Genomic DNA, 12901 nt, shown 5'->3' with positions numbered 1-12901 from the left:
TGGAAAACAGTATGGAGGTTCCTCAAAAAATTAAAAATAGAACTACCCTACGATCCAGCAATTACACTACTAGGTATTTATCCAAATGATACAGGAGTATGGATTCAAAGGGGCATATGCACTCCAATGTTCATAGCAGCCACTATTGACTATAACAAAGTATGGAAAGAGTCCAAAATGTCCATCAACTGATGAATGGGTAAAGAAGATATGACATATATTTATATACAATGGAATAATACTCGGTGATCAAAAGGAATGAAATCTTGCCATTTGCAACAATGTGAATGGAACTAGAATGTATTATACTAAGTGAAATAAGTCAGTCAGAGAAAGACAAATATATATAATTTCACTCATATATGGAATTTAAGATACAAAACAGATGAACATAAGGGAAGGAAGCAAAAATAATATAAAAACAGGAATGGAAACCATAAGAGGCTCTTAAATACAGAGAAGCAACTGAGGATTGCTGGCAGGGTGGTGGGTTGAGTGAGGGGCTTAAGGGGTCAGGGGCATTAAGGAGGACACTTGTTGGGATCAGCACTGGGTGTTATATGTAAGTGATGAATCACTAAATTCTATTCCTGAAATGATTATTACACTACGTGTTAACTAACTTGGATTTAAATGCTAAATAAATAAATAAATAAATAAATAAAATATAAGGAACTGATACAATTCAACACCCAAAAATCAAATTATCCACTTAAAAACGGGCAGAAGACATGAACAGACCTTTCTCCAAAGAAGACATCTAGATGGCCAACACATACATGTCAGGATGCTCAACATTACTGATCATCAAGAAAACGTAAAGGGAAACTACGATGAGGTGTCACCTCACACCTGTCAGAATGATTAAAATCAAAAACACATGAAACAACAAGTGTTGTTGGAGGATGTGCATTGTTGCTAGGAATGTAAAGTGGTACAGCCACTGTAAATGCTCCTCAAAAAAATAAATTCAGCAATCACACTACTGGGTATTTGCCCCCAAAATACAAAAACACTAATTCAAAGGGATACACACACCCCTATGTTTATAGCAGCATTGTTTACAATAGTCAAATTATGGAAGCAACCCAAGTGTCTATTGGCAGATAAATAGATAAAGACCACATTATACATATATATATATATATATATATATATATATATATATATATGAATATTATTCAGGCAAAAAAAAAGAAAGAAAGAAATCTTGCCATTTGCAACAACAGAGATGGAGCCACAGAGGATTATGCGAAGCGAAGTAAATTAGCTGGAGAAAGACAAACACCATATGATTTCACTCATATGTGGAATTTAAGAAATAAATAATCAAAGGAAAAAAGAGAGAGGAAGGGAGAGACGGAGGGAGGGAGGAGGGAGAGAGAGAGAGAGAAGGGAAGAGAAACAGACTCAATTGTAGGGAACAAACGGATGGTTACCAGAGGGGAGGTGGGTTGGGAGGTGGGTGAAATAGGTGATGGGGATTAAGGAGGACACCTGTGGTGATGAGCACTGGGTGATGTATGGAATTGTTGAATCACTGAACTGTATACCTGAAAAAGTGTATGTTAACTATACTGGAAATAAAATCTTAACCCTTAGTAAAAAATTTAAAAAAGACGTGTATTATATAGTTTCCCAATATTTATCTTTCCCCATGCCCCATGAATCACTCTGGCTGGAGAGTACAGGCACTATTGCTGGTCCTGAGTCAGCACTGGGCAGTGAGGCCTCTAATCTTACTGATGGTTCTTTCCTCAAACTTAGTTGTTTTCTCACACATAGGCACTATCAGTACTCAATGTGTCCTAAGTTCTGTCTGTGCAGCTCTCCTTCCAATATTCTGTCCACCAAATTCTATCCTGCCCAGGTCTCCTCCAGCACTCAGCTTTAGCTTCTCAACTCAGGAGTACAGTGGCATCTGCTGAGGTCCTCCTTCTGGCGCTGACATCTAGGCACTTTTTCAAGGCAGTAAGCTGGGGCAAACATAAGGGCTCTCCTTTTTTGGTTCCCATCTCTGAGACCATTGTCCTGCATGATTCGCTGTCCCATGTCATGAAAGTCTTATTTCACACATTTTGTCCATTTTTGATTGATTTAGGTGTGTGTTTAAATCTTACATATTATACCAAGTCTAAATAACATTTTTTCAACTGAAATTTTTATTTAAACTGCTTTATGAGCATGGGGAAATAAAGTCTAGGTTCTTAATGCCTGTAGTTATCTCAAAGGATGCTATAGCAGTGTAAAAGAAAACATAAACAAAAAAAAGTTTTTTTTTTCTTTTTTTCTTTTCTAAAATGTGACCTCTTTTCTGGCCAGAGGAGTTTTAGAAGCACACCTCGACTACCGCTTAGAGCAATAGCACTTTATGTAAGTATTGCATATTCTTGTTTTAAAGGGATTTTCATGTATACTCTCTCATTTGATTATTTGTATTCAAGGCCAGATAATTAAGGTCAAGGTTGTTACTAAGTGATGCTCAGGAGTGTCATGACTTGGTCATGACAGCTGCCACTCATGACACACTTTATGTGGGGTAAGTAGGGTACTTAGCACTGTATATACAATCTCATTTAATCTTCCCCAAACACATATCAGGAAAGTGCCACAATCTTCCTTTGCCCAGATATAAACAAGCTAAAGCTTAGAAGACAAGCTACCTTGTCCAAATTTATACAGCTGTTAAGTGCTCCAGCCAGCTCTTGAACCCAGGCTGTCTGACTCCCAGACGATTCTTGTAACCCTAGCCTACCTCTCATGGAAGTCGGATGCTCCTCTGGTAACCTTCTTACTCTCTTTTTCCATAACCCCAATTGGTTCCACAATGGTAGATTATCTGATTTTAAAATGAACAAAATACTGTGCACTCTTGGAAATACTGATCCTTTGCTATTGCTCATAAAAGGCAAGGACTTTTGGTGATAATGCTTCTTGGGTGGTACTTATGCTGACATCAGGGATATCATTTAAAGATAGATGATTCTTTTGGTGGTAAATTCATCCATATTGGGTCCATTTTGCCACCAGTTATTTTTATGTATATTCATTTCTGAGTTCTTCCTATCTAAAATTTCAACCCCTACCCATCTCCAATGTTTACCGTTTCATATTCCTCTTCCCTTCCTTATTTTTTTCTCTTTAACACTTATCACTAATACATTAATATATTTCATTTCTTTTATTATTTGTCTCCACTAAAATTAAGTGCCATAAGGACATACAGTTTTGTCTGTTTTGTTTACAACTGTATCCCGTATAACTAATGAATAGGAACTCAATAAATATAGGTTGAATAAATTAACATGTATGTTTAGACAATATTCTCAGAATTTATGATATTTCAATGACTGTTACATAATGGAGTGGAGGGCAATATATGGGACTAAATTTTCAGAAGAATTAGGAGCTAGCTGTACATATTTTCCCATCCATATCTGGATGTCATCTACCATAAAAGGCTAAAGCCTGTAGGAGGAAGATAAGATTACTAGATGACACAACCATTTCAGAACTGTGGAGGAAGATCACATTTACCTGTTAGCTTCTCCTAATACTATCAGCTGTTAGGACTGTCAGATTAGGAAGAGATACATCTTAATGGGAAGGTAGTACTATGCTAGTAGCATAGCCACTGGTCTCATAATGGTGGAGTTCAATTCTCAACGACTCCACTTACAAGGTTTGTAAGTATTAGAAGTCACTGTTTTTTTTTTTTTATGCCAAAGATGTTTATCTTGACACTTCAAGGAATTCGTCAACCCTTTAAAACTGTATTCAGCCCTATTTTGTGTGAGGGAATGGATGTATCTTTCTTGGAAAATCTAGAGTTTTCATCAAATTTTAAATATCTCTCAGTACTTTTAATACTCTGGACATTAAATATCAAGCTATACTGTTATAAGTAAATCCACACAAATATATTCCTTTGGGTTGGCTTGAAATACTTAAGGCCAGCCCAAATCCTAATATTTTGCAAGTGCTTAATATTTCTATGTTTTTTCCTTGCCCTACCTACATAGACTAGAGCTACAAAACAACACGAGCTTCACTATTATTATAATCACCTTTTCACAATGAAGGTTAAATGATTTGCCTATACTAACATTTCAGAGACCAGAAAACTCATACATACTTTTATAAAAGAAATGATCCACATTTTATTGTCAATAATACTTATGTATCTCTCAAAGAAATGATTCTGTGAAAGTAAAAGCATCATGCCTTATTCACTTTTGTAGCCTCAGTATCTGAAAAATGAACATACAACATGTTTAATATATGTCAGTTGCATAATGATTGACCTGGATATTAGCTTCAGGCCATCTGAGTTTAAGTACTCAACATATTATCATTTCATTAAGTCACACACCTTTTCATAAAATTGATCTAAAGAGTGAGTCTCATTCTTTTGCTTATATACTATCTAGTATTTTCTCTTACCCAATTATCTTCCTCAGCTAGAGTACTAATTCTTAAGTGTACATTTACATTCATGTCATAGAAAGAAAAGTAAAACATGAATGAAGAGTCTAATAGAAAGCAAAATATATGTTTTGTTTCTATTGAAAGGATATGGAAACTAAAGACAGTGATGTGTTTTAAAATATTCAAAAAACAGTCACTTATTACCAGAGTCCTCCCATATCCACGGGGGATATGTTCTAAGACCCCCAGTGGATTCCTGAAACCAAGGATGCCACTGAACCATATATGTATATATACTATGTTTTCCTTCTACACGTACATGCCTATGATAAAGTTTAATTTAAAAATTAGGCATAGTAAGGGATTAACTCTAATCACTAATAATGATATAGAACAATTATAACAATATACTCTCATAAAAGTTACGTGAATGTGGTCTCTCCCTCTCTCTCTCTGGTAATATTGTATCGTATTCATCCTTCTTGGGATGATGTGAGATGGTAAATGCCTATGTGATGAGATGAAGTGACGTGAATGATTGTGACATATCATTAAGCTACTACTGACCTTCTGACAATATGTCAGAAGGAAGATCATCTGTTTCTCTACTATAGTTGACCACAGGTAACTGAAACCATGGAAAGCAAAACCACAGATATGGGGGAGTTACTGTACTCTATTTCTTAGTAATCTCAACCAACCAAACACAACCAACTTCCTGTGTCATTTTCTAGGAATCTAATCATTCTTAAGGCCACCAGTTGCATTCACTCTGTCCTCCTAGTATCTGCTTTGCCTACCATATTCTCAAATCCCTCTTTTTGGAACTTTTATATTTCTGTTGTATTTCCTGATCATGTTCTCCTGGTTTCTCATAATACTCCACCAAGTTCCTCCCTAATGCATCTTTCAATTAGTTAGATGAAGAGTATCCATCCAGTAGGTGAACTATGTGATGAAAGTAAGGGGAGTTCCTTGGCAGAGAATCAAGCTTAATGGGTGAGGAGAAAAGATGTGAATAAGAATCTTAGGGGAAAAGGTGGGCAGTAGGATGACAGATAATAGCAATATTGGTATGCTGATTTTTTTTTCCTTATGTGATCCCAGCACAACATCTAAGGAATGTTGGTTAATGAATGGATAAATACTCTCATCACACATCTCAGGGTAAGAACAAAACTTTTTTTCAGTTTTTGCATACCCACGCTCCCTTTTTCCTTCCTTCCTTCCCTTCCTTTCCTTCTTTCCTTTGTTCCTTCCTTCCTTCCTTTTCTTTCTTTTGTTCTTCTTTTATTAACTACCATCTCTTATTTACTGCACTTTGAGAACTACACCAGGTAAAAAGCTTGGGTCCCCAAATGTCCCTAAAGGTTGTATATCATGTGCCTGACGTCAAGAATATATTCCTGAGTATGGTATGAAATCTTGTAGAGCAAATTCTAATCTGACTATAAGTATATAAGCAAATATGGAAACAAGAACAATCCATTAACTAATGGTATTCTCAGACATTTGGCTATAAAAAAGGTTTATAGGCAAAAAATATATAACAAGGCCATTTCTGTGCTCCTAAAATGATCCAGATTATCTGAGATTCACTAAATTCCATATTATATAAATTCAAAGTAATTCTTATTCTCAGATATTGACCTTTCTTACAGAACATCAAATATAGTTCTATTTTGTTAGTGAAAAACAAACTTTACTTTCTAAATGAGAAATTAAGTCATAACTCTTGAACTTCATAGATAAATATATCTAAATACTAATAATTTCATTACACAATTTTGGCAAAATCAATACAATGTTTTGAATATTTCATGTTAAATTCTATTAAAGGAAAAAAAAACAGTGTTACTAACTTATTTCATTTAAAAATAATAATATACGTGGTTTGAAGAAATCACAGTATCCCAGCATTTATCATTTGTTAGCATGAAGGCACATTTATGTGCCCATTTTAAATTTCTGAATAATGAAATTTAAAATTATTCATATACTTCCCAATATCATACGTACAAAGGATTAGCTCTTAATTTTCATCTGTTTGGAAGTCATTTAATAAGTAATTTTGCATTATTCAAACTGATTCATCAAATAATAATGTCTATAAATGTGAAATCCAACATGCTACTTGCAGAATTATCCAGAGTTCTTTTGACCACAGGTTATTCTTAAAGGTATTTGGGAATAGCCACAGGAACCATTTGTAAATTCAGGTAACACAAATACTTCCAAGTTTCAGTTCAAAAACACAATCTGATTTTATAGGGTAATGCTTTATTTAAAAAATAAAGCCCTTCTTTATTCAAAACCTGAAAGCCCTGAAGTCTTTCTACTATGAATAAAAGAATTATTTGCGAAAACTTTAAAAATAGCTGCAATTTCCCATTTAACAATAAATATTGCATGCAAAAAGACTAGCAGAGCTTCAAAATAAGTATTAAAATGACCAACTGATCAGTAATTTGCATCACTTCACAAAAAAAAAGATTTGACAGTAAATTACTGGGTCTATATGTGCATGCTACAGCATAGTGTGTTCAGAGTAAAAAAAAAAAAAAATAAAGTAAAATGCAATTACCCTAAAAGACATTTCAAGATTCTCTCCACCCCAGATATCCATTCCTGCATCGTAAGTTCCTATCTCTTCAAAGTAGTTTCTGTCAATAGAAAATAGGCCACCAGCCATAGTAGGGGTCCTAGTTGAAAAAAAACAAAAAGAAAAGAATATCTTTTGAAAACAATGTGTGGAGTTTAATGAGATTGTAGCAAATAGTTCTGAGACATTTTAAATTAAAAAACAAAAACAAAAACAAAAAAACTAGTACTCAAAAATCTCAAACTGGAAACATAAAACCAAAGTGTAAGAGGTTTTAAAATTATTAAGTAGCATTTTAGTTCACATTTTCTGTAAAACTAAATTTAGGTTAGTCTATGTTTTTCTTATAGGTGATCAAATAATGGAAGGAACACTGGCCACTTAAGAGGCGGGTATGTAAATTCCTTCTGAAAAGCATAGTGAAAAGAAGTTAGGGCTCTTAGCCCTACCCTTAAAGAGATTAACTGGTCATGAAACTACAAGTTGTGATCTTTTGTTGCCTAATTATAAATCATTTTAATATGAATACTAGAAACCTGTGGAAATGGTTTCTCTGTGAAAAGATCTATAGCCTATTTCATATGAAAAATATCAAACGCTATAAAATGTTTATAGGCAATTAAGTATCTAATGGTGATTACATACTTTTTAATGCAAGAGCTTTACATCTAATTGTTTATTCTTCTTTTTACCCAATTAAAATGATAGAGTTAATCAGATGACCCTAGATAAACATAAATCACATTTGTTATTTAGAGGCTTAGAAGAATATTTGGCACAGATTTTAAAACTTTTTCCTAGGAATAAATGCCTTTTGATTCTCACACTTGAAATTTCTCTACTGAAACTAAGGAGTCAGATGTTCAGTTTTTAAAGGATTAATTATTAATTTTAAAAGATTAATTAAAGTCAATGGCTAACACTGCACAAGTCTTCCTATATAACCAGTATGATTCAAACTAAAAAAGAAAATTCTAGTTTTTCACAAATGGACCTATCTACGCTGATGATGATTATTTTTTAATGTTAATTGTAGAAAAGTAGTTTTAAACCTTCATAGTACATTAGAGGCACTGGAAGCACTTTTAAAAAACACGTTTCCCTGCTTGGGTATCACTCACACTCCACAGATTCAGATTTAATTGGCCTGGGGTGGGGCCAAACCTTTGACAGTGTGTAAAGTCCGGTGCTGACTCTAATGTGCTGGCAAAAAGGAGAAACACTGGTCTACGGGGTTTGGACATTCGAGTAGATGGAGATTGTTAAAAAAACAAAACAAAACAACAAAACAAAACAAAACAAAAACAAGTGTTTTCCTTTTCTGGAGATTATATCCTCTTCTGTCACAGGATATGCTCGTGTCCTCTAATTGAACAGTATAGTTCATTGAAAAACCACTAAATAATACTGTACTTGGATATCTACCATATTGCAAAATTCTCTATTTCTCCCAGTGCTCTCACTGTTTTATACTCAAGCAATTAACTGTCCGTCAGCGGGACTAGCACAGCATCCTTAGTCTCAGAACTATTTTATTACTTCTGGTCTTGCTGTGTTCCTATCATGAACAGAATCACTGACCTTCTGAGATATAATGAGAAACACTAACAGAGCTAAACAGATGGTAATTATGGAGTAGCCATGACCCTCACCTGATTGGGGTTTTGGAACTCTATGGCAATTACTATATAAGGTGTAATAGTGCTACATAGTCTATTTAATGAAAAAAGGAACAAAACTCATTGCAATTATCTTATCATAATGCAACCAAGTGCTTAAGAATGTTAAGTGATGCATTTTTAATGATCAGTTCAGAATGCCTACCCACTTATCTATTTACTAATAAAGTGCTAATGCATTTAGCTTAAATACATGCATTGAATTTCATCTTACAGTTGGTCATAGTTCCTATAAATATATGAGAAATGTACAATAAATGACTAAAATAATTTCTATATTTAACCATAAGAATGACTCAGATTTCACTTATGCTTAAAAAGTAACAAAAATAAAAACATAAAATCACAATTACTAAAAAAAAAAAATCCTGTATTTTCTGAAGACAGATGCTCCTAGAAAGATTTTTTTTTTGTATTTGCAATGTCAGCTCTCTCAAGTAATCTAGAGACTGTGCCTTATATAATATCTATGGTGTTATGCAACATGTTCTGTTCTAAGTTAATCGTTCTGTATTGTCCCTAATGAACTATTTACATATGCCTGTGTGGACTTTAAATGTTTAGGGTGCCTAGAAAATTAAAAATCTATATATCATCTAACCTTATTAATCAATTCAATCCATTTTGGGTGGAAAAATAATCGGCCCAATGGCTGTGAATATTACCTACACAGTCAGTAGGTGAAGATGATTTGAGTTAGTAGAAGTAAAGCACTTAGCACAGTTCCCAGCACATAACAAATCATTGGTAAGGTTAGGTGGTATATCTTTGTCATCATCATTGCTGTTATCGATAATCGTTCAAAGGTCTTGAGTGTCCTTCACTTACGACGTCCCATACACACCCTCATTTTGGATTTCAAAATCATTTGAATCTACTTCAGATCCAAGATGTTGAACTCTGAAATCTGCCTTGCTAAACACAGCTTTCTATTTTTAACCCCCCTATTTCAAGCGTGTGACAGTCACTTTTTATCCTATAATGCTGCTTAGGGTTCCTCTGCTACTCCATCGCCTCACGTAATGACCCGCTTCAGGAATTGTTCCCTTCTCCTCCTCTCAATCTCTCTCCAGGATTTTGCCATGTCAGTGAAAAAATAGCTTAGCCTCCTAAATTCTCTATCCTTCCCTTATCTGACCCAATTCTCTTTTCGTAAATATCAGTGTCTGGGTAAATCTACCCTTGTATTATTCACTTCTGGATCTAGGAACCAGAGACTCACTGAAAGAGTAATAAGATGAGGTCAACTAGTTATACCACAAGTCCAACTTATTGACTCTCTGCTTAGTCTACAACACCTAACAATCCTTTCATCTGTGTTAATCCGTTCACCTGTCTCATTTTTTTTAACTGACTCTTATCTAAGTCTCAGACTCTCCTCAAAACACTGACAATTAAGGCAATGCATACATAAAAAATTTCATCAGTCATGAAATCTACACTCCCCCAATCTCTACCTCAGTATGTGTATATATCTCCTCATGGCTTTTCCTTCCTCCTGCCTCAGAGGAAACAGTATCTCCTTTCCTCATTGTGAGCTAACGTTTACTCTTTTGGCCTCAGCTGGCTCTTTTCTGACTACACTTTCAGCTACTTGTTCATTGACTATTACATTTATGTTCTATGACTTTGATTTCTAGATCGTCCCCTTGAGCTTACAATACTGTTCAATCAAGTTCTATACTAAACCAAAATAGCCCTTCACTCCATCCTGCTACTCACTGAAATGAGGGAACATATATTATCTATTCCCTTTACTGGTAACCTTATTGAAAGGATGCTTTCTACATACTCCCTCAATTCCTCTTGACCTTCTAACTAGAATCTGGATTCTGTTCCCATCTCTACAGTAACCTCTTTCTAAAAGAGTCCTGCTGATTCTGAACTTGAATCGGCTTTCCTTAAAATGTCTTCCTTCGGAAGCATTTGGACATAATTCAGCAACCTCCCTGAATGAAATGCTTTTCATCTCTGACTCCAACAGCATTCTTCCAGAGAGGTTTGTCCTATTTATTGTATGAATCTTATTGATTTCCCTTCCTCTTCCTTTTCCTTGCTGGTTGTCTCCAGTTCTTAGTTGCATATCTATGACATGAGTGAAATATACAATCATAATAATGTTTTGTAGATGTGTGCACTTGATAATTGTCTTCTTTTGTCCCAATATGTAGTCTCCCTAAGAGTCTCTCAATGGAACTTTCCTCTTCCTATATTCCTTACCTGCATAAGTTCATTTGTTTTATGCCTCTTATTGTCATCTTTGTGAGGCAGAGTCCTAATCTGTGTTTCCTTTTCTCGTTTCTTCTTTCTGCATTGTGGTTTTCTAATTCCTTTCTAGACGTTTTCTAAAAAAAACCCCTTTGACTCTGCTCAGGGTATATAAAATAGCACTGAGAATATGCTACCCGTTCCATATCTGCTTTTCCTTCATTGTCTTCTATTTCCTTTCAGAATTTCAATACCGAGTGATAAGACCCTTTTTAGCAACTTTCTTTTCTGTGCCTCACTTAATCATTTCCCAAATACTTCTTTCAACCCCCCACCCCGAAGTATTTTTGACTCTTATCTCTGTTCTCTGCTATCATGGTCACTGTCCAAGTTTAGTCCTCTCATGTCTCTTTTGTTATCTTCTTGCTTCTAGAGTCTGTTGCTTCCAAAATTTATTCTACAAACCATAGCCAGATTAATTTCTCTAAATCAAAATGCCCCTCAAAGTGTCAACCAGATATTTAAATACCTATTTTAAGAAATAAATCCCAGCTCCTATTCTGGCATCAGTGATGTGGTGCCGTCCGAAGGATATCTCCATTCCTTTTAGCTATTTCCCTGTATTCCAAGTGTTAAGCTGTTAATAATAAATGCTTCATACTTTCCCACCCTGGTACGTGTGTCCACATCCATTTGTCACTTAAAAAGGATTTTCCTTTTTAAACTCTTCTTGTATGTTCAAATGTGCTCTATTCTTATGCTGAAGGCTGTTATTCCATGCAGCCTGCCCTCAGTACAGCCCTCCTTCTCCAGTCTGGATATCATCTCCCACTTCTGCCTCCTTCGATAGCCCTGTCTTTCTCAAGGCATTGTGTCACTTCTTTTTGAGTATTATATTTACTTCTGCATACATTTTATCACCTCTATACATATACCTAATATATTGGTTTAATATTATTGGACTATTAATAGATATTTGTTAAATAAGTGAAATAAACAAATAAGCACGTATCCCCATGACCATAATACAATCTATTTGTAAGTTAAAATCATGTGCAATTTTATCTTTGAAATTAAAAAAAAAATATTCATTCTTCACATTGGCTAAACTGATGAGTAACAAAGATGCCTTTGCTAATTCCAGGATTGTAACATCTAGTAAAAGTTTTGGGATTTGAGTTTGGTAGTATTTTAGAATTAAAGATGCAAAGTTTTGCAACAATGTAGAATATAGGAAAGGACTCCAAAAAGTAAGCATTTGACATGGAAAAATACAGAAGTATTTCACCAGAAGTTGGTAAATTTAAAGAAATTATGACAATACATTTGATCATTCAGCAATGTTCAACTGTGATGCCTGCATTTCCACCAATAAGATGATATATCCGGTATTCCACACTAGGATAACTATGTGTGTGAGAAGCAGGTAGACCACGGGAGACTCGAGAGGGGACTGAGTTTAGTTTTTAGGAGCTTGGATTATGTATCTAGACTGATTAAGCTCAAAACTCAACCCCACAGTGTGATCTTCGGTAAACTACTTAAACTCTGGGCTCCAATTAATCATCTATAAAATGAGGATGTATGTAACAATGCATGTTACACTCTTAGAATAGTACCAGTACAAAACAAGAACTACATATTTAAATATTAATTTTAATAAGGAAGAGAAAACATCTGTGTTTGGCAAGATTATAATCAGCTCTTTAAGAATTATTTTCCAAGTCTAATTAATTTTTAATAGAATTGTAGTATTTTAGAGCTTTAAAATCCCTACAGATTTGGTTAACCAAATTTAGTTGCAATGTGTTTAAATGACTTGTTTGAGAGTCCCCAGTTAGGTAGTGGTCCAGTTAAGGAAATAATGTTCCTTTCCTTTCCTCTCTCCTTCTCCCTACATATCTCTCTTGCTCTTTACCAATTAGTAATCACTCAATTTATCAATATACATCACAGAATTTGGCATAGATAATTAGGAATACAC

At 34.7% G+C, this 12901-nt stretch overlaps 1 protein-coding gene across 6 annotated transcripts in view; it reads right to left on the bottom strand.

Annotated features, from left to right (window-relative positions):
• The window catches only part of GALNT13 (polypeptide N-acetylgalactosaminyltransferase 13), a 581924-nt gene that overhangs the window by 196486 nt on the left and 372537 nt on the right, over positions 1 to 12901 (bottom strand). For all 6 annotated transcript variants that reach the window (XM_045033831.1, XM_023259332.2, XM_011285258.4 and 3 more), the window contains one exon: positions 7013 to 7130. In XM_045033831.1, coding sequence (XP_044889766.1) covers positions 7013 to 7130 — 118 coding nt within the window. The remainder of the gene's footprint in view (positions 1 to 7012; positions 7131 to 12901) is intronic.

Source organism: Felis catus, chromosome C1 (genome assembly GCF_018350175.1).
Source record: "Felis catus isolate Fca126 chromosome C1, F.catus_Fca126_mat1.0, whole genome shotgun sequence".
NCBI lineage: Eukaryota > Metazoa > Chordata > Mammalia > Carnivora > Felidae > Felis > Felis catus.
The sequence above is the reverse complement of the archived record's forward strand: the minus strand, read 5'-3'. Positions and strand labels throughout refer to the sequence as shown.